The following is a 23,123-nucleotide window of genomic DNA, read 5'->3' on the forward strand; positions in this document are numbered from 1 at the left end:
TTACCATCTCGGTTGATGGCAAAACAGAAACCGTCAGCCTGGACAGACTCAAGCCAGCCTTTGTGGAGCCACCCGAGCCCCCAGTAGCTCTCCCGCCTCCCTTCCCCACCCAGCCTTCTCTGAGCGCCACCAGACATGTCACTTGGGCTGACCGCTCCTCTCGGAGTCTGGGGGGGAGGCAGTGTAGCAGCCTGCATCGCCATCGTTAAGCCGCGGCCTGCACGCTGCACGTTTTCCCACTTTCGTTTTTGGTGGCAACCGCCACTGGAATAAACCCTCAGTTCTTTCCCGCAAATTGTGGTGTGACCACCTTGTTAACTTCGCTCCACAATCTAATGCGGCATCTTTACGAGAGGTATGTCGAGGCATGCGGAAAGCGAGCGCTGGATCAACTGTGCTCAGCATGGCTGGGGGGAGAATAACAGCAGTCAGTGCCGTGGGCAGTGCCGTGTATGCTAAAGGCAGTCTGGCCATTAGGAGGAGCTTAAAAAAGAGGCTCGACCTGTCAATCAAACTTAGGCGCCTTTCATTGGTTACCGTTTTTCATGGGAGGTGCCATGACACCAAATTTTCTCCAAGATGGAGGATGGTGCTTGGAACGGCGAAGCGGAGATTTGGTGACAAAAATTTTCACAGACTACTTTAATTTCACACTGTGAGTATATATCCTCATGTACTCATCCGCAAAATCAGCTTGAACTTTCGCTCCGGCATCATTATTTACGCGAAAATGGGATGTTTCGTCGCTAACGTTAGGCCTAGTTAAAACCGTGATACCAAGAAAATAGCAAGAAGGACGACCCTTATACGTAGGATTTTGCATTATATAATTGCATGTTATTTATACATACATTTTTGCTCATTTTTGATTCCATCTACTTCCATTACGTGATTTAAAACTTCATACCGGCAGTCGTCTGCTACGAAGAATCGGTTGTACCGCTCTCCTGGCCAATCACTTCTGCCAGCAACCATTTCTGCAATTCTGAGCCTTCCCAACATGCCTCTCTCCGTGCAGATGGCGTTGATAACAGTGGGCCCAAAATCCGTCGTTTTGGTCTGTCACCAGTGATATCCGTTTCAATCCGAATCAATCGAGTTTCTCCAAAATGGTGGCACCAGTAAGTAAGGGTGAGGTATAAATACTGGATGGATGTAATAATAGACAACTGTATTTCGACCTGTGATTGGCTAGATACCTCAAAAGGTGGGTGGAGCCTCAGGTATAGGCAGGTCCCATTAATGGCCAGACTCCCTTTGGCATACACGCCACTGATTGGCAGGTAGCCAGCGGAGTCACGAGGCGTCGAAGTACGGAACGACGATCTCCTCTCAGCAGCGCAATACGCGTCCGTCTCCGAGACGAGAGAGCTGCTTCTGCGGAGCTGTCGGCCTCTTCATTCCGTTCGACACCGCAATGGGCTGGAACCCATTGGAGAACCAGCCTGTACCCTGCTTCGTAGGCAAGGTTGTAAGCAATTAACACATCCATCACCAACCATCACCATCACCACCATAGGGTTCCGCAGCTGTGGATGAGGTTTGATGTGAAATGCGACGTCCTTCCACTACGCCTTCGGATGGGATGACGAATGCCGATGCGGACTTGCCATTTCGAGATGCGCTATCGGTGTATGCTGCGGCAGAGGTAGAAAACTTCGCGTCTACCAGAGCATACAAATGGGCTCGAAGGACTTGAGGGGGAACGTGATCTCTTCGTTCCTGGAAGTCCGCAAGACGTACGACGGTGGGTGGCACAGGCAGAGAGCCGGGGCCGTCCGGCGGTGTGACGTCCTTAGCTACGAAGCCAGTGACAGCCTGGCGTGTCCTCTGCGCTACGCGATGGAAGTCACTTTCAGGACGGTGTCGAATTTTCCTGAGGAGTGGGTGGCGTGGAATGCGCGCACGCAAACGTAGGAAGTGTCGGGCCGTTTCACGCTCACGGAGAACCTCCTCCGGGAGTTCACCAGCTTCAGCCAGGACTTGCCGTGTTTCAGCCATTCTTGGAACACCAAGGCAGCGACGAAGGCTTCGGGCAAACAGGGTCCGAAGTGTATTTAACGACGTTGTGGAAATCCTGTGCAAGATTGGAATGTGCGCTGGGGTTGACAAATATGTTCCTAAAAAGTCGAGAATAGCCGCATCCGCTTCTGCATTGTGCTGTTTACTAAGCGTTTCGTAGCCTAAGCCTACGAATACATTATCGTTTTCAAAACAAAAATCGAGACAAGCGCGAGGAAAGGCCTTGCCCTTATATCTATAAGCTGGCTGGTTTTCATACCGGGACTCGCAACAATGTGAAGAGGCTGAAAGAAACAGAAATAGCTGTTTGGTCGCGCGCCCACAGGTAGAAGGTTGTTGGACAAAAAAAAAAGGAAAAGAAAGAAAGAGAAGAAGCGAAGTCAATGGGCTAGGGTCTTCTTGGACCGCTCATCGAATGAACTGTTATCCCCCCCTCCCCCACGGCGCCCTCTGAAGACACGGTTGATAGACAAGACACTGGCATGTGTTTCTGATTATTTCGAACGAGTACAGGATTTCATACTCCCTTTCAGTGCCATATCAATCTGCACCCACATTCAATGTTTACACGCAAAATTCGGCACACGTTTCGCTCCCCACAGGGCCCAATTGACAGCTCACTTCTTGTACGACGTCTCCTTTGCGACGCCATGCGTTGGCACGCTTTCCGTTCACACACTCCAGGCTTTGTATACACACACCCTTTTAGTACACACCCTTATCCTTCATGGTGTCCTCACTGATGCTCGCCGCTATCCCTGCACTAGTGGCCTCTAAATATAGTCACTATACAGTAACCTCACTTTCAGGAGTCCGGTAAACAAAAAGCAGCTTGTACAACATTGATTTCGAACACCATCTGGAAGGCTGCGGTGATAGATTGCATGTTCGAAAGGCCACTTCCCGCGCGCGTTGGTTGCCTATTTTTTCCTTCTTAACTTAGCTCTGTGTTATTTGAAGGCTGGTACCCTGCAGCAAACTGCGTTGGGGAATGGCATCGTTTGAGTGGTTATTGCTTGAAATGTAACTAAGCAGATAATTCCTAAAAATTCGGTATAGTTATTAAACAACAGCCGTCGAAAAAGTGTTCTCGCAACAGTAGCAATCGGTAACGGTCATCTGTATCCCCGCTCAGATTGGGGCGGCTTAAGTTTTTTTCGATTGCTTCCAAGCTAGCTGTCTGCTCGTTAACTTTGTTCTTCATTCTATATCATTCTTAGGTAAGCGAACTGTGCACGCGCTGTACACGTCCGTCAGTTGGCCAACTAGCCGCTTGTTTCCCGGGTGTGCTGATTGGTGTACTCGGGATGACTTCGTGTGACGTTTGACCGCTCATACTTCCGGAATACTCTCAACGTCCGACGTCTCCTATTGCACAATGTTCATTCTAATTGTGCCCACGTGATGTGGCGAAACTTGTTAATTTTGAACACATTGTGTGCTATTATTTTGTTCTTATGCACGCTGGTGTCTTTTTACTTTTTAACCGGAACCACTGGCACGCGAGTTAATATACAATGCGCTAAATGTCATGCATCCTGCATTACATAAGATAGTCCACGATGTTGGCCGCAGCACCTTAGGCCACGTCAACATTGCTAGCTCAGCCTTGGTCCTATCGTACAAGAAATAAAAAGACAAATTATAATATTAACAACGTAACATTATGTGAACATCATATGTCTCAAGCAGACAGTATTTAAAAAAAAACTGCCTCTGTGCGACACATTGCTTCTTCACCTTGCTGAATTGTTTGGTCATCTCTGTGTGCGCTGGTTCTACTACTCAAAGTTGCCTGCACTACAGCACCACTCACATCACCAGTATCTTTAATCTCTGATTAATTATCTTTCTTCTAATAAACTGTACTTGTATTACTTTGACATGTGCTTTTCGGCTCGAAGTCTTTCACAGAGAACACGCTATTGACAAGACTGAAAACACCGACTCCCGTAGAACAATACTGCACATGCCCGTGATCGAATACCCTGAGCTGATGAACTACCCCGGATTGTTCCTATTGTGCAATTGAATACCCGCCCGCTTGTTAGACTATACCGTACAGACGCAAGAATCGCCTTTGCAAACGAATGTTTAGTCTACGTCAGTCGGGAAAACCCCAGCTTAGCACACGTTTCTAAACTCAGTCATGCAGACTTCCATGATAATAAGCTTATTAGACGCCCTATTAGTCGGCTTGCCGAAGCAACCAAAATGCAGTCGGCACAGACTGTCCGCGCTCTTTAAATAACCCCCGACGCTGGCCCCTTCTGCGTAATGCATTCGAAAATGCATGGACTTCGCCAGGTTCAAGGTTCGAGTTCAATAGACTCTTCGTGAACGCTCGTACGACGAACGCATACCAAATATCTTTTGTCACGAGTTGAATTCCATGACAATAGGGCTATGGACTTCCAGTCACGTACCCCGTGTGTTGAAAGTGTCGCTTAGTAGATCCTTCATTATACACTGTGGAATTCATCATTTAGAAGTGATATATCAACATGACATCGTATGACATCAAGAAAGGGAAGCTCAGAAGGCCACAACTAATTATGCAACTGAAATTGCATAACTTGGGTTTGTGTAAACTGCATCAATAGAAGCTGCATAGATTCGAGAACGCTAGAATTGTGGAAGTAACAGCGACTTCAACTTAGGGTAAATTGTTAATATTCTATTTCACTATAAAATCCCACCGACTCGCTTATCTTGATTTCTGTGCACTGTTTTCCAGCCATCCTCACACCCAGCGCTTTTGCAACCAGCTCAAGCCAGAGAGGAGGAAAGCGATAAAAGGGAGGAAGGACGCGCCCCTGTGGTTTCCTTCTCTCTGGCTTTTGCGGAAAACTGTTTTCAACGTGATCCCCCAGCTAGACGGCGCTGCGCTTTCAACATGACAGCGTTCATGAGAAAGCAGTGTATATGTAATATGTCGGAGTGTCATCTTCCTTTTTTCTTTGGAAGGCACGCGTGACTGTTGCATTTTTGGGCGTCAGTCACTGATAGTTTTTTGCAGTCACTTTCAGTTTATCCCTTGATCTTTTAATATTGATTGCTGCAGGAGGCCGTTGCCGTGGATGCAGTCATCGTATTCAGTCCTTTCGCGCTTGTGCGAAATATCTCGCCCATGAACAGGACAAGAGAACGTGGGACATTGCAGGGCAGATGGTGAGAGGATGAGAAGCAAGCGGTTTTAGAAGAAACGTTGTTCTCGTTGGTAGACGCAACACAAAGTTCGAGCTTTGAGTCACAAGAGCGACAAGACATCCAGGAGAATATCAGGTGAACATTGACATCAATATGTGACAAATACTTCCACGTATAGTTAACAGTGAACGCAAAAGTATCGCATGGCAAACATCATCCCGAACGAAGTTGAGCAAAAAATCAAAACTGAGCTCAGTAAAATAATAAACATATCCCCTTCCACAGCTAACTTGCTGACAAAAAAAAAAAAAAGAAAAAGAGAAAAGAAACAGCTCCCACAGCTTTAGTGGCTAGAACTATCGCCTTCCACACCGTGGCTGGGACGCGACCCGTGTTCGAATCCCGGCACCGGTTATGCTCTCTGGGTGCTTTCCCTGTTTGCACCGCAACCGCTGCAAGGGAAATGTCGATACTCTTCCCTATGACGCAGGTCCAGGACATCCGGTACCCTCACCGAGCAACATGCTGCTCAATAGTAACACGCCACAAACCAGCCAAACTGTTCTTTTTGCTGTACTATCATTCACAATTCCTTCTTGTTGACCTCAATTTTCGTAATGGCTACTGTAACCCACCTAAACTGGATCTAATTAGTTCATTTCCACACTGTAATATTCTCTTAAACTTTTGCGCCATTTCAGCGTCTTATTCCAGGCCTCATGGTTTCTCACTAACATTATGTATACGGGTAGAATACCTCATCCGTGTACATTCAACGGTGCAGACGGGGGAACCTGAAGCACTAGTCGGACTCCTTGCAATGAGATATCTTAATATTCGCACGAGAAGACTGCGGATTTTGATATAGAGAGTTTACTCTCAATGTCCCTCTTTTCTTTACATTTTTACACAAGAAAAACTAATTGATGAGATGCACTCTCATATCTGGGATGCTACAACGCTCAAAACATGTTCAACATTAGTTTATCTTTAAAGCACATGCACTTTACAAGCAGAACTTCACCACATAACACGTTCAAGGACAGGCAGAATTCTAAATTATGTCGCTTTTTGTTTGATTTGTTGAGAATTAAGGGCGTATGCCATTTCAGTAACACTTTTCGAATATATGCAACTTATATTACAGAAGAACCTCCGTGTTTCGCCTCCCGTTTTCAGCATCAACAAACCGCACTATATGATTCCGAATGCTGGTTAGCTCGAAGCATGTTATGCGGTCCAGTCCTGTAAAGAGTCCAATGCCTTTGCTCTCGCTTTCTTCATATATGTGAAGAAGGCATACGACTCAGTAACTCACACGGCATGTTTAGCTGCGCTCGAAGAAGCTCGTATCACTGGCCGCCTCCTGGGATACCTCTGTGACTTTCTATCCGACAGAACGTTTGACGTGTCCGTCCGCGGGTTCATTAGTTCCGTGAAGAAGTTTGAGTGAGGAGTCCCACAAGGCAGCGTTCTATCACCGATATACTATTCAACCTAATCATGGCTGGGATCCACCGAGGAATCCGCGCTACACCATCTCACCATCTACGCGGACGACATCTGTCTCCGCATCGTGGGAACGAACAAGGAGAAAATTCGTGACACAGCTGATATTGCCTTGAACGGGCTCAATGCGGCGCTGCTTGCGAGAGGGCTGAAAGCGTCGCCAGAAAAGTCAAAATGCATGGTTTGCATTCCCCGTGGAAAGTACGTGGGCAAAGACTTTACTAGCCTCAGCATTAATAACACTCCCATCCCAAGACGCGCGTCATGTAAATATCTTGGTGTCATCATCGATAGCGCATTATGCTGGTCTATAAGCAAGTGAATCAGACTATCTGCAAGGGAAAGAAAACGCTTAACTTGCTTTGCAGAATCAGCGGTAAATCACGGGGCTGCAATGCGCGATCATTGCTCACCCTGCACAAAGCTCTCATCCTGTCACGCATTCTCTACGTCCGCCGTACCTAGACCTTGCGCCTACACAGTGGCAGGCCCTTGAGCGTCTTCATTGCGCCGGGATAAGAACTGCGCTTGGTCTACCTACCTTTTCTAGCGTCACCCAAACGTACCTGGAAGCTAAGGAAAAGCCTGTCAGTGTCCACTCTGAGCTCAAAGGACTCCAGTTTCTGGATAACGCAGCAACATCTATCAACAAGCATTCCGTCTCCACAAACCTCGAACAAAGGACACACACATCCCTAAGGCGCCTGGCTAGTGGGCTCGCCACCAGCTCTATGGCCAACAGTGCGGCTCTACTTCGGCTCCCAGCTAGTCCACCTAGGCCGCCATGGCGTGAGTTCTTGCCCCCAACAACGCTTCACATCCCAGGTTTACGGAAGAGTGAGTCCAGCCCCCTTGTGGGCAGAATGGCGGCTGAGAACCTGATAAGCGATGTCTACCACTCGCATACTCTGGTGTTCACAGATGGCTCCATTGACGACCGTGCCAGAAGCGCTACCACTACGTACTATATCCCATGAATGAACGTGGCCTGACAAGGGAAATCAACTCGTTACCTTATATCATCCACGACGGCCGAACTCCTGGCCCTGTTACACGCAGCTGCTGCGGTCAAAGTGGCTGGGATAGTTAAGGTCGTTTTACGTGCGGACTCCAGAAGTGCCCTCTGTAACGTGATGAACCCCGATCTGTGGTAGCATCCTAGCCCGCTGTATAAGGAGGTCGTGTGCCCAGCATAACCTAATCGGAGGTGACCTTGCTCTCCAATGGATCCCGTCTCATGTCGGCATCAGGGGCAACGAACGAGCGGACCAGCTAGCATCCTCAGCACACCTTAGCTGCAGCTCATCCTTACCAGTTCCGGCCGACACCGACAGGCACATGGCCGTTAAACAGCTAGTTGAAGTGCGTCTTCCTGGCATACAGGACATCATGCAAAATCACCGACCCACTCTTCCCATGAAAGACCTTCCCCGAGTCATGCAGACAATGCTCCATCGGCTACGCACGGGATCTGCGTTCACGAACTCGCAACTGTTCAAGATCGGCTCCAGCGAGGATTCCAGTTGCGGTCACTGTCATCATCCGGAAACTATCGAACATATCCTGACAGAATGCCGCGCATACCATACTATGCGGGGAACTCACCTTTCACACTCCAGGCCTGGCATAGTGACGGACGTCCTCTTCCCCGAAAGTTCTTATGCAGAACGAATTACAAAAACTCGCAACCTCGTGCGCTTTCTTCAAGAAACGGGCCTCGCGGACAGACCGCTCTAGTGCACCTCTCATCCACAGTGCACCTCCGTCCCATCAGTATCGTTCATCCTGCCTATGCCTCACTTCGAACTCTTCAACTCTCTTGTCCCCCCCCCCCCTCTTTTTTTGTGCTATAGTCGTGACGACGCCCACTCGTGTGCGGCCAACAACGGCAAGCTACTTCGATCCCCCCCTGTATTTGGAGTTGTCAGCGCTCGCTAACGACGCATGGGTTCTCGCCGAGGGAAGTACAACAAGAACAACAATAAATGGAGAAGTGATGATGACATGGGATGTTTCCACGTGGTAGCCACGGGACCCTAGGTACGTACGTGAAGTACGGGAAGTACGTGAGACGCAAAAATAGGCAAAACTCATATATAATCTGTAGGGGCTCGTAAGGTGAAAATCTAAGTCGGTAGTCTTGGCTCTCCGTGCTGCTCCGTGATCTCACTTACACTTCGGGACAAGACAACCCCTACAGGTCAACTCCGCCCAGAAATGTAAAGACGTCTGTGACTGGCTTAGGAGGGCGCATGACGCCTCCGAATCGCAAGGTAGTGCGCCCGCATGCGTCAAACTGTTACTTGTGCGGTGATCACGTTCCGAAAACAGTCGTTGTAAATGACGTGCATAGGGCGCACCTGTATGCATTTAAAGCAAACACGGAAAGCATTCCCGCAAACAGAACATGTCGTATCCCCGTCGCGCCATATTTTCGTACGGATGCCGCCATGGAGGAAGGAAACCGAAGGAGACCGCGCTCCCATACCTTTCCAATGAGTGAAAGTGTAGTGGAAGTGACGCCGTGCCTGCTATGTCACGTGTTAACTAATCCACGATGAGCTTTCGCCGTGTGTGGGGGCAAACAATGCAGCAGCCGGCGTAGCTACGAGCGATGCCACGAACTGAAGGGGAAGAAATGTGGCTGATGTCGGTTACTAGAGTTCCGGAAGAAGCAGTGAGTGTGTTCCAGGAGAAGCAGTGAATGAAAAAGTATGGATTACCATGATACACTGTGACCCCAGCTTACATACAGGTCGCATGAAGGAAATAAACCGAAAAATTGCATGTGCTTCGACGGAACCCTGCGCCGCGATACCTTGCTCCTGTTCTCGCTATCTAATTCAGTGCGGAAATGTCACATCTTACCTTTTCGCGGTCTTGACAATAAATACGACGATACCGATAACCATATACGCCATGCTAACGAGGGAAGATTAGAAAATCAGTCAAGTTTAATTCTCGCAAGTCGCTATGGTGCGGTGCATTGATCATAGAAAGTGAAATAATCTCGGCAAAGCAGCAGCAAAAAACAACATATTCGCCTTATATGAGAAGCAGCCTGTATTCCGTGCCCTAGTGCGTCCTCGGCCGTGTCGTGTCTCTTTCAAGTCAGCCAGCTTGCCAGTGCACCATCAAATCCATTCTCGGGGCTGATCAAAGCGGTGCGGGAGGGAGAATGGGAGATAGCGAGGGAAATTGTTTACCCCACAAAAAAATTGCGTTTCGAGAACGTTCGAAACTCTCTGAGGGTGATGTCACGCGGACTCCTTTGGTTTCCTTCCTCCATTTATGCCCCCTTCTGAATGTGAGGACAACATTCTCGGCTGGCGGAGATATACCTCTACGACTGCAGCTCTTATGTTGTATCGGTGTATAGTAATTCTGGTCCCAAGCTTTATTCCGGCCGTCCTTTGTACTTCACACATAAGTTCCGGTGTCATTTTCTTGTTTCGTATTCTTTGTGCCTCTTATTCTAGACCTTCACTTGCACCATCCACTCTTCCCTGTCCTTTTCAAGTCCTCTCTAGTACCCCCTCAAGTCACATCGTGGAAACGTGCGTGCGATCCGTGAAAAAAAGAAAAAAAATATTCGGAGAACAAAGGAAACAGGGCCATAAAGCATGTGCGGCAGGTCGCCCCTTGCAGCTAAGATTTTTGGCTGTCACAGAGTGCATCATAGGCTGGAATAAAGTAGATTTTTCGCAGACCCATGCTACCTTCTGGGAAGAATGAACACATTTTTTTCCGATTCTTTCTGCACTGTGATTGATAATTTCCAGTTACTCTTATAGACTTTAGTGTATGCTTTACGCTCCTCACAGATTTATTTATTTATCTCATAGTACCCCAAGGGTCCTAATGAACATTACATACAGATCGAACGGACAGGAACGTGGAATATGATTAGGCCCGAAAAGTGAACTTTTCTCCTGCTGATTCTATTCGTGATACGTGAGCGCCACCGGTGAAAAACATTAGCAATCGTTCTTGGGTCCAGGAAAAAAAGTTACGTACACAGATGTGCTTCATACGCTTGCCGTGAACAGAGTTTCGCCGAAGCATTTTGTCTTTTAGCAACGAGCCCTACGGGTGTACCCTAGGGTGAACCGCTGACAATAAAGCATTCAAAATTCCTAGCCTATGGATCCACCCGTCAAAATCCAACCTCTGAAATAAATCACTCTAGAATCCACACGCTTAAAATCGGCTCGGTCGAAATAAATCAAAGCTAGGCCTAGGTGGAGTACTTTGTCGTGGAGATACAAATAAACGCACGATATTCACGTTTCTGTACACTTCTTTGCATAATTGACTGTATTTCTTCCGAATACAGCTGACATAACCGAAATATCTATTAAGGGAGTGCAGAGGATGATGCCTATGAATACAGGTAATAATGCACACATCCCTGCGGTGAGCTGCGAAAGAACGTTGGGTGGTATAGGCCTATAGGCTTATGATAGGCTGGGAGCAAGGCTATCCTCGTTTCCAGATGAAGGCTCCGCTGTTCCTTCAAAATGGATGCCATTTTCCGAAGCGGACGAGGAAACACCCGCCTTTCCGCCAATCAGTGAGCGGTCATTTCGAAGGTTTTATGTCGAAGCGATGATATTGGGATTATTGTAGGTTTACTTGAGCGTCGTGGACATACGCAACATTTATTTTTAAATGTTTATTTGGGAAGTTTGATTTCTAAGATATTTACTTTCCAACGTTTTATATTTAGACGGTTCTTTCAGCGTGACCCCTCCAGATCTCCACGGTGAGGTCACACAAATGTTTCGGGTTATAAAGAGAAGATTCCAACAGACAGGTGTCAAGCCAAATTTTCATCACCACTCCCACTCGTGAGAGTTGGTGCAGAGAGCGCCACGGATTAGTATCTCGCAGGTACATGGAAGTGAAATGCTCTGCTGCCACTCACTCGACCTCTACAGTTTATATTTCCCACTCCACTGGCATTTCGAGCAGCGACTAGTGAAAACAGGTCCAATCGGGATCGGCTAGAAGTCGATTGCTCGATAAGTACCAGTCGTCGCGAGCATTTCTTTTTTAAGACTCAGTTTGCTTTCGATAAGGCGCTAAAGCATTTCAAGAAGGAAATAAAGGTCGTCTCAAAGCGAATGCGGAAGTCATTGTATGAGTGAGAGCAAGTTGGACTGAAAGACGAGTTATGAAACTGACAAACTCGAAGTCTTATTTCTGTGGTAACGTGGCTATGTCGGTCGAAGCATAGAGGCACATGTTGCACGCTGCTCCTATACGGACTTCAATATTTCCCTAATTTTTACGAGTGGCTTTGGTATCTTCGGTATCTATCTACGCTGCATTGGAGTTTTGTTTTACATATGTATCGTGCTAACAGTCGGATAATTATAACGCGAGGTATGTTATTGTTGGAGAAGCACGGCTCAATGATGCTGCACAGCGTCCACATTAGTTCGCCCGTAATTATGTGTTATAATGCAGATTTTTTAATCTTAGAGGGACAGTCTGAAGCCGTCAATTGACTTTGAATGGTGCGAATACAAAGAAAATAATTGTATCACCGAACCGAATACACTTATACAGCATGTACAGACAGCATAGGTACGTGATACGTGCATACGAATCTAGACGTGAGGCAGCACTGACTTTTGTTTTTTACCATCTCGTGTGCCTTTTCTGGGCTTACTATAGACGATATGCAAAACGCAGCGCCCTCTCGTAGCGCGCACGGAAACCTCCGGAATTCCTCCATGTCCGAGGCTCCTTCCCCGACCCGAGCCATACACACGACTCACGTCCAGCTGTTCTATCGCATGTCTTGCCTCACACATGTGCTGTTTCACTATGTTATTCACATGGTGAGACGAAGGGATCAAAAGGGAATGCAAGCAAGGCAAGAGTGCTTCTGAATTCCTTGGTGCATTGGAGCGCGGTCATTGCGATTTTGGGAGAGAGAATTACGTTAACATAGCGCAATGCTGCTCTTTTATGCCATCCTATGACATATTTAGACAGTTCAGTACAGCTGATTTAAGAACTATTTAGTGCACTGTATACGGCATAAACCTTTGGTAGAAAATAAAAGCTTAGTACGACTGCGGCAAGTATCAATGGTCAATTATCCTAGAACTATCTATGGTTCTGGACACTATCGACGACTTAGTTACCGATAGTTTTGTATCACTACTACGCGTTCCCTTGGTAGTTTTCTCTCTGGCTTGTTCTTGAATGTGAAGACTGATGGCATAGCAAATTCATAGACACCCCATTTTCCATTTGGTACGTTTGTGACAAAATCGGTCTCTTTGAAGTGCAGTGAACACACCTTTCCTGTGTCAGCATTGAACTTATCTTTTCTCTTGATGGCCAGCAGTCATTTCTGTGTCAGGGAAGCTGTTGAAGGTGACTGTAAGGCAAGCATGAAGTATCTTCGCACTAAATGATTGAAACGGTCAGAGTGCACCGTCTGAGGGGCACATCTAACGACTACCTGTCTACCTGTCTGGTAAACAGTCACATGAAATGCAGTGCAACCAAACGTGACAGTTATGTGGGAGATGGTCAAATAACGAAAACTCAGATTCACCGAGCCGAGAAAGACCACAGTTTATACCAGTGCGTAACGGTGTGTATCACAGCGGGCATTGGTAGCAACAACTACAATCGTACTAAGCTTTTATTTCGTACCAAATGTTTCTGCTGCATAAAGTGCACTAACAAGTTCTCAAATGAGCTGTACTAAACTGTATACATTTCTCCTGGGATGGGATAACAGCGTCGTTCCACTAGGTTAACGTAATTTTCTTGTCCAACCTATGTCACCGCGCTCAAAGCTTTCGATGCAATAAGGAATACAGACATTTGAGGTTTTCTTACCTGGTTTACATTCCCCTTTGAAACCCGCGTCTCATCACATAGATAGGATATTGAAACAGCATATGTGAGAAGCATGACACGCGAGAGAACTGTTGTATGACAGTCGTTTGAATTGCTTGGGCCGGGTGGGACGCCTCATACATGGAGGAATGTCGGTAGGTTCCCGGGAGTGCTACGAGATGGCGCTAGGTTTTGCATACGGTCTATTGCCGCTTTGGCACTATATTTTGGAGTTTTTGAACTATATATTTGTTTTGGAAGAAACATCGCTTCGTTTCGAGAATCGAACACAGAATTCCACGTTCAATTCGGAATTCGAATAGATTGTACAATTATTCGCTCCGGTATTCGAACAACCCGAATGTTCGCACAGTTCTAGCAGGTTTTGCATGTCGTAGTTTTTGAGATGGACAAGAAACAGGAACGCTATGTTCGCATTCGACTCCGGTTTTATCGTTAGGGAAGCACGCCTTCACACATATTGGCAGATGTCACAATGGTGTACAGCCAAGAAAGAGGTGTTCGAGTACTGTTTTGAGATAATTATCAAATGCAACGTTTGGCAGTGACGTCACAGCAACCGAGCCGTAGGTCTGCATAAAGGGTCCGCAGGTCCGTATAAATAATTGGCCGCGTATTTGACTGAAAATGTTCTTTTTTTTAAGCTTCGGTTCGGGTTCGGACAGTCGCTTTAAAAGTACTACAACAATACAACTTACTTATGTAGCAACCACAAAAGGAAAGTCTTTGACATTCACGATTAAACGCCAGATACAATTTGGTGGATTGTAGAATGACGTGACGCGAGTTAAGCTAGGCAACCACACGCTCTTTACCTTCTAGCCCGAGTGTAAAGAAGTTTTGAGAAAGATCGAGATAAGACGAAGTGCCGAGGCAACATTGTGGTGAGCGACGAGACGGACCTACAAGGGCGGTAGCCGAACTCCTGGGACCGAGCCTCCAAGTGGGACAGTAGGCCTGCCGCCAGGTCACCGTCTTCGCTACTGTTGTGACCCGGGCAGTGGACCAAGAATGCAGACCAGAACGGATGAAAATCGATGTATTTAAAGGTACCGTGGGTCGACGAGCTTACATGTCTGGTGTCGTTTAAGAGCTTGTTGTTTGTAAATAACTCGCAACAAAGCACACACGTGATATGACGCTACAAAAACATTTTATAATAAACAATTTATACTAAAAATGATTTCATTCTCGTTGCCACAATTGCGATACGTCGGCCCAGGATGCGTATTAACCCCTCGGCTCCTTCCTGCATTCCTCTCTCTATCTGTCTCCGTCTGTACAGCGCTCATAGCCACCGCTGCTTCACAGCGTTAACACGGAGTCAAGAAAGAGCGATAAAATCGATCGGGGCGGCGCCTGGTGTGAACCGACCCACATTTTAGCGGGCAACACTGGCGCTTGTGTATCCAGTATGCTCACGACAACTTCAGCCTTCTTGTTGTGGTTTCGGTTTCAAGCGGCGTGCCCGCGCGCCACAGATGTCCTCTAATTAGACCCAGTGTTATGCGCATGCAATGTAGTTTCGTCGCTGTTCTTGACGGGCAACGTGAAGTTGAAGTCTACTTCAGCGCAGTGTTGCTCACAATTTTCAATTTTGATTTTCTATAAAATATGAAAGTGGCTGGGACGAAAATTGCGACGTTAGAGTTCCCACGGCTTACGCTATAGAAGGAACTCATTTTATGAGATTGCATCTCAATAACTGCTTTACGGTACCATTAAATTCCCTCGCGAAAAGAACAGAGCGTCCAAGAAACCTTTACGCAGCCGCAAAGTTGCTGACGTCCTCGCAAACATTATATGAGTAGGTGGACACACTAGCAACTAAGTCACCGTGGCCGTGATAGCTTGATTATGCAAAAATTAAATTGCTGGCTAATTAATTGCTTCGTGATTTCGTGTGTTCCGCGTACGAAAAAGGAGCTTCCCTGTTACGTATGCGTTCAAGGTAACATATATCCAGTCTATCTCACAAACGAGGTTTTTTTTATTGTGTGTTAGCGCCGCGAAAGCAACTGTGGCTATGAGCGGCATACAGATGTGGGCAGACGGAGAGAGGACAGCAGGAAGTTGTGGGGGACAGAGGGATTAGTATGCGTCCTGGGCCGACTTCAGGGGGAACTGTGCCGACATTCGTCTGGCAAGCCTTCGGAAAACACAGGGAAAACCTCAGACAGCTTAGCCGGAGGCAGGATTCGAACCCACCACCTCCCAGCCTTCAGCACGACCTTGGTTACCACCAAAGAACTGATGCCTTAGCCCACTCGGCCATGCCGCTGATCAAAACGAGAAGTGCTTCCAAGGATAACTTTCATTTCCCTAGCTTCGTAGAAAGCGAAACTAGGCCCGACTAGTCTGGCAACAAACGAAAGCAAAATCGAGCTAAGAGACTGCAGCTGTCTTCCCTTCCTCAGCCGTTTCCAGTTTAGCGGAGCAGACGACAGAGTCTCGAATCATTAATTTCACGCCAGCATCATCCGAAGTGGCCAACTAAGCCTTTTTCCCGTTTGTCTTCATTGCCTCTGACACGCTCTTGTTGAGTTGCTGGAGGATATGGCACAGAATTAATGTTTCACGATGAAACATTCGTACCAGGCGATTATCAAAAGTGACGGGCTACAAAATAGACTGCATGCAATGGATTCTCAGCTCGCCCTGTCTCTGCATTTCGTAGGAGCCAGACGGCAGAGTTAGGACGGCAGATGTATCTTTATCTCAAGAACTGAAGAAAGTTTCGCGAGTGCTGTGAGGGAACCGACGACAGATTTCTTGCATGCAGATAATTCAGTTATCAATGAATTCTGTGCTTGCATCAGGCGGACGTTCGCAGTGGCCATTAAGGACAAAGGAATAGATACTTTAACGCGCGATTCTGATGTTATTATCAACTTGAACACGCTGCGCAATTAGTTCCTTTCGGTCTGCAATTATAACGTCTCCATCGCGTTTTATACTTCTACCTTACTTCTCCCTGCTTTCTTCTTCTATTCTTTTTTTTTGTCTTTATCACATCACCATCACTATCCCCCAGCTGACAGATTATAACCATTTATTTTATCATTCAACTAAGTTACTGTACCGAGCAGTATATCAGCTGAACACGTATCTGCAAGGGACATACAATTTATATTATTCGGTTTTCTTTGATTCCATCTAATATGAAAAGAGTGAAACTCTGGAGCAGCAGCAGTCGCTTGCTGGACTACCGCATGGTCGAAGCGCACCGCATTAGGTGCACGGAAAGTGTCTCCTGGCGCACTGACTGGCAACTTCCCTGGCATTGATTGGCAGTCCAAGATACCATTCCCCGCAGGCCGTAATCAGAATGAATGTAGTAGAGTCATGGTGCATTTCCCTGAGAAAATTTGTGTTGCACAAGACGTATCACAATAGAGCTAATATTGAGGTCGCAAGTGTATTTTTACATGACTTCTACGTGGTGTTTCACCTAGCGTGATAAAAAATCGTATTGTAAAATGTACTTGTCTAACATTATGGGCCGGGTCGACGATTTTACCATGACTTCTGAGCACTTTTATGAAATAAATTTAATTCGCGAGAATTGACTTTTCGCAATTGAACTCCGAAATTAGCCAAGGCCAACCTCACGTTTTTTCTTTCTCTTTCTTTCTTTTTTTTTTTTGACAGAAACAGAAAACGCATGCCGGATATACCGCATTGCATTGCATTGCAAAGTACATTCGCTACTACAATGGCAATAGCCGGAAAAAAATGCGGAAACCAAGGCGCGGAAATTGCCGGTCGCGCTCAGATCTCCGAAAGAAGGGATGCGAGGAGGCCATCTATCTGCCCTTTCACTTTTCCTTTTCCAAGCTTCTGCTGATAACGGAGCATGGTTGCAATGCAACGCAAAGTTATCTGAATAATAAGAGCGAGAAGGGAACAGGAAGGGGCGGGTGACCGTTTTTCTTCCGCGGCAACTTGCATTAACGGGGCTGTGAATAAAATCCAGAATATTACACGAAATCATGGTTGAAATGTAGATTTATGGGTGTCAAACATCTCCGTCGGATATCTCTTCATGCGGCGCTGCCGCGTCACAGAGTAGTTTGAATATGAGCACGGGCATTTTGAATCAGGGACTGAAACCGAAACGAATATCGGTTCGGTTACGGTTATGGTTCAGTGTCAGAACTCCGAAGGCGGTTACGGTTACGGGATCCGCCATTTTGATATTTGTGGTTACCGGTAACCAAACAGTTGAACCGGTATTTTTTCAGTTTTCTCTAGGATGTATCTGCAAGCTGCGTGGATGTCGCAAAATGCAAACGGGTAAAAATGAACATATTTGTCTGTTGCGCTCCGAAAGGGTGGTGCAGTTCCATCTGCCAGGTCGAAGAAAGATCTTTCTTTGACGCACTTCTGCCGCTTGCGCCATTCCCCGTAAAATAATTTGTTGCGGTCTCTATTATCTCGTGCACATTCAGTCAAGCTTCTTTTTGAGGCTTTTTTCTCGTTCCCTTTCAGTTTTTGAATAAACGTTTTGAATAAACTAACATTCATTTCGCTCGTGCTATAACACGCTAAAAGGCAAGAAAAACTGCATGCGTTGAGCGGTTAAGCAAACACATGTCGAAACAAACAACGTGTAACGCTTCGTACCTTAAATGATCACACAGTATATAATACAGTTCATAACTCATAAGGGATGTACGGAATGCTTGCCATACGATGCGTATCAGTGATTTATCCAGACCCCCCCCTACACCCCCTAACACCCCCAAAATCTGCACGAGACCCCCATAAACTTTTGTGAGATTATGCAATATTTCCTCAAAAGCATGTAAAGACACCCCTTTGCAGAGCCCAACACCCCCCACAAGGACAAAATTCTGGGTAAACCACTGATGCGTATGTTAATAATAATAATAATAATTTGGTGTTTACGTCGCGAGACAACTGAGATCAGATGCGTATGTCATCCGATTATGGGTCCAGCGCATAAGATGGTGTCCACACAGATGGTGTGGTCCACACAACTCCCGAATGAAAAACACATGACGAACAGATCTACTTTAACAGCAGCACGTACTACACCACTAATTAGAGTTGTAAAGCGATACAAATATCGCATCCAGAAGTTCTTCGCGTTCACGCTTGAACCGATTCATATGAACCGGTAACCGAAATCACAATCGAAATCCGTTCAGGTTCCGGTTTCGCTTAATTACCGATGGTGAATTGCGGTTACGTTCCGGTTACGCTTCTTGAAAAAATTTGAGTTTTCGGTTCGGTTCCGGTTTCAGTCCCTGCTTTGAATACGGGCACTTTGAATATAAAGAGATCCTTTCTCTCTTGGCTCGCCTCCTCCTCGCCCGATGTCGGTATGACGTATACCGAGCGCGCAACGGAAGTGCGTAGTTTCCCGTACTCACGTTCACATCTGTAAACAGGGACGCGGCGAACGCTCGGACGCAGCGCGGTGAAGTGCTCGGAACGGAAGCGGAAATGAGCGGAAGCGCTATGACGTAGAGCCATAGAGCAACCGGTCAAAGCGTCATTTCCCGCCTATTTCATGGAGCTGCTCGGCACCACTTGGCGCCACGGTCGGCGGAGACTTCGAAATTGGGAGATTTTTAAAACTTGATAGCATAAAAAATAATAGGATGTGGGACTTTGCGTACGGAATGCGTTGAGTTAGGCGTGGAGATCCTGCCAGAGACAAAGAGACAAAACGACTGTTTTCGCAATTTTGCTTCACCTATTACCAAAGTAGTAGCGAACGTACTTTGCAATACAATGGGGTAAATCCGACCTGAGCTTTCCAAAGCAAAGCAGCTAGCTTCTTTGACATACTGTGTAGTATGTATGTAACGACATACATACTGTATAGTATGTATGTCGAAATTCTCTGGGATTCCAATTTCTACCACACGCGATACCTCGACATATTTTCGAGTGGCCACTATTCTCTCCCTGAGTGATGCAGGCCAATTCACATGCAAATCAGTTTCACAGATTGAAAATGCACTGTTTGATCTGATCACGTGCGCCTGAGCCGTTGCTCGCCTATCCTCTCTGGATAACTTCACTTCTACCAAACGTGAAGATCTTGGATGGTACCTGATCAAAACAGGAATCAAAAGCGCTATACGAGACGCAGGCCAGACGAGCACCAAATCAAATTATAGGATCACATTCGCTGCCTCTAGGCCGTTTTAACCCGGACATCAAACTGGAACAAATGCGGTATACTATCAGTGTCCCATTAAGGCAGCATGATTATGTTCCGGCTTAGTTACTCTCCGGTCATCGGACCCAATCTCTTCAGAACACAAGAAAACGCTGCACTCAATATCTGCAGATGTTGCTATTAAATAACACCCGAGACCAAAAACGGGAAGAACGTACTCAATGTCCCAACCACGTAGTATTTCATGACTTTTGCACAGAACTGGGGGCTTTCGTTACGCGTAACGCTTCAATGTTCAGGCGGAATTTTCGATTTCAAAACAGAATTTTCAGGCTGTTAGCATTGTGGTCCGACCACTACAGAATACACTCTTGTATGAGCCTCAATGTCTGTTGTGGCCGTATCAAAAACGACCATACGAGTTTTTCGGGCCGTTTCATACGCGGGTTAAGACAATAGGAGGGTTAGTATATCGCTACCGGGAGCAAGGTAGGCTACCGCGTCTACCATATCCAATCAACAGATAAATGATTCTGAGTCACGCACACTGTCATTGGTGCCGGTAGGTACGGTAACTTGGCAGTAGCCGCGGTTACATGAACGCGACAGAAACAGGCGGAGTTGGTTTATCGCAGCAAATCCTCTCCCATCAGGCCGTGTCAACCAATCTTCTACGGAGGATTGATGTGAGGAGGCGCAGTAAGCCAACTCCACCCGTTTCGGTCGGGTTCTTGTAAGCGCGGCTAGTGACTATACCAGCGGTATACTAGAACTCGCAAATAGGTGGAGGCAAGATTAGAGGTAGGATGAGTGTTCCATCCACTGCGAGAATTGTTGCAACACGGTCACAATACAGCTCAGAATTAATACTTGCGCTACGTAGTGGGAGAAAATAATTCGTTACCTTTTTTGTGGGCAGAAGTCGCGGCCGCTGCAATGGTTTTCGACTTTCCGCCTCTTTCCTCCAGTCCACAGTACATTGCACCAGTTCACGCTTCGCCACATCACCGTTCCCGTCCACTTCCACAGCACGCACCTTTTTCAACTCGGAACCGCGCGTTTCCCTGCCTGCTTTCTGGATTACGTACGCTCGCTCCTCGTCTTCCGTATCAAAGGTGCGGTTTTCCAAAGAGGGCGAAGGTGTTGTGAAGAAGAAGCTTATATGATCGTCTTGGTTATTCCTAAGGGACTGTGCAAGCTGCTGCACGCTCACGGTCGAACGGGTGTCTTTTCCTGTACAGGTTTCTGGAGTTTCATTAGCTTTGTTTGGCTCAGGGTTGCTAGTGGCTACTACCTTACGAAATGGCTCTTCTGAACCCGTAGCTACTTTCGTGCTACAAGATGTATCTCCCTTGTCAAGACTGTCGTCGATACGCACCGACCTTCGGGCGCTGCTTGGGGGCATGCGGGATGTAAGTGCTGTTAGCCCACATGATACAGGTCTTGGTCGTGAACTTGACGCACACGCAGCAACGGTGTCGCTTTTAGCGTATTTATAGCCGGAAATACTTAGGGATGTCGAAGTTCCAACACAGTCACTGGAAGACTGATTGATGTTGACGGTGCACTGGGCGCTCGTTGAAGATGTCGCCGCGGAAACGGTTGTTAGTAGATGCACCGAAGCTGCAGATGAAGTTTCTGTATGGTTTCTGTTGGACGCGTACGTCAGAGAAGTACGTTGTCGGGCGCCCAATTTTGTTGCATGCCCATTGAGGGAAGCACGAGTGTTCAACACAGTGGAACCACTGACTAAAGTGAGTCCTCGACCACAGACGAAAGATACGGTGTCTTCGATGTAATCATCAGAATCTTCACTGCTGCAGCAAATGCAGGGTACTTCCTCCTTCAACAAAGCAGATGGATCTGAGTTGTTGGGTCGTGGACACCGACAGCTCGGATTTCGTGAAATGCGACGTATCGTGCGTGTGCTCAAAGCGGGACTCTGTCTACGGCTTTCTTCTTCTTGGAGAAAACTGGGAGGTCGTTTGTCAATGTCGCATGCGTTTATGGTGGGCCTTTCTGGTAGCATTTTTCCATCCGCTTCGTCGTCCGACGTCTCCGACTCATCGTCAGTGTTTCTTTTGGTCACTGCAGCGTCCTGCAAAGGCAATGGGCAAGAGTTAGAGGGATTCCAAGCGAGACACCGTTTTTGTGATCAATGTCCCCGGACGACAGCTCTAAAGACAAGGGACATGAACAGTTGTTGCTTGTGTCATAGCACAACAAAATGGAAGGTAAGCTCGCATAACAGCTCTCAAGCTAAGTGATTAATCTTGCTCCCTGTTATATTCTTCACCACTACGAATAAAGTGATAAAAAATGCTGTTTGTCATGCCATGCATCGCGCAAAATGTATCCACTACCCCACAAAACTGGCTATGTCATTCAAGACTGAATTTATAGAAAAACATTGAACACTCTGTGAAGAGTGAATTGCCAGTCGTCCAAAAGTGTTGCTTTGTGTTTAGCGCACCACACATATGAAGGATGATATTCCACTTAACACATTATGTGTTTCAGAATGAACATTTAAAGGAGCACTAAATCGCAAAAATTTCTCCTTCTCCGCGCACTGAAAGATGGCGTTACCTTTACACCAACACAAAAGGAACGCGATTCATCCGCTGCGTCAACAACAGCAACTTCATTGTGAGACGATGAAGGGGGAGCTTTATCGCCAGGGGCGATACTCTACCCCATTGCTGGTGGTGAGGGAAATGAAATAATGATCCCCTTCACAATAAGGATCGAAGCCCTAGGGTATCCAGAAAGGTCAATAGAGCTTCGAGGGCAGAGCGTTGGTGGTGATTCTCTTATCCGTTGCGTCGTTCGTGATTGATGACCGCAAAAAACGCACTTTACAGTTTCGTCCTCACTCTCCTCCTCAAGAAGCCCGATAATGCGGAGAAGCCTCTGATTGGTCTCCTCAAAGGACCTCCCGCGATGATTGGACAAATGGTTGGAGGAGACCAGTGGGAGCCCGCTCCGCATTGATTCCGCGAGGAGAAATTTTCACGCTTTTGTGCCTGGAAGATCACCAGAGGTAACGGCAATTATTTCAACACTCTGGTGAAATAGACTAACAGCAGTGTCACACAACTGGAAAAGTTCCATTTCCACGAGGCCCTCGCCAAGAATGTGATTAAACTTGTAGTGCCAACGACAAACAACGACAACAAAGAATGAAAGGCAGATGTTCATTAAACGGAGAGCGCTCCGTGAATAATAGACATCAGGGCGCCTTATCGACAGGCGGTCCTTTCCACGCTGCCATGAAGTCAATGTACGGCCGACGGGAAGAACACAAAAGGTGTCGGTCTATCGGGGCCTTTCGGGGAATCATAAAGGGTTTCCCAGTACACGTCCAGTTAAGGATTCACAGGTACATAAAGGGTGC

General features: G+C 46.9%; 1 protein-coding gene across 3 annotated transcripts in view; it reads right to left on the minus strand.

Moving 5' to 3' along the window:
- LOC135378435 (uncharacterized) overlaps positions 1–23,123 on the minus strand; it is a 662,816-nt gene that overhangs the window by 420,449 nt on the left and 219,244 nt on the right. For all 3 annotated transcript variants that reach the window (XM_064611464.1, XM_064611465.1, XM_064611466.1), the window contains one exon: positions 20,631–21,824. In XM_064611464.1, the coding sequence (XP_064467534.1) occupies positions 20,631–21,824 (1,194 nt within the window). The remainder of the gene's footprint in view (positions 1–20,630; positions 21,825–23,123) is intronic.

Source organism: Ornithodoros turicata, chromosome 1, assembly GCF_037126465.1.
Source record: "Ornithodoros turicata isolate Travis chromosome 1, ASM3712646v1, whole genome shotgun sequence".
Classification (NCBI taxonomy): Eukaryota; Metazoa; Arthropoda; class Arachnida; order Ixodida; family Argasidae; genus Ornithodoros; species Ornithodoros turicata.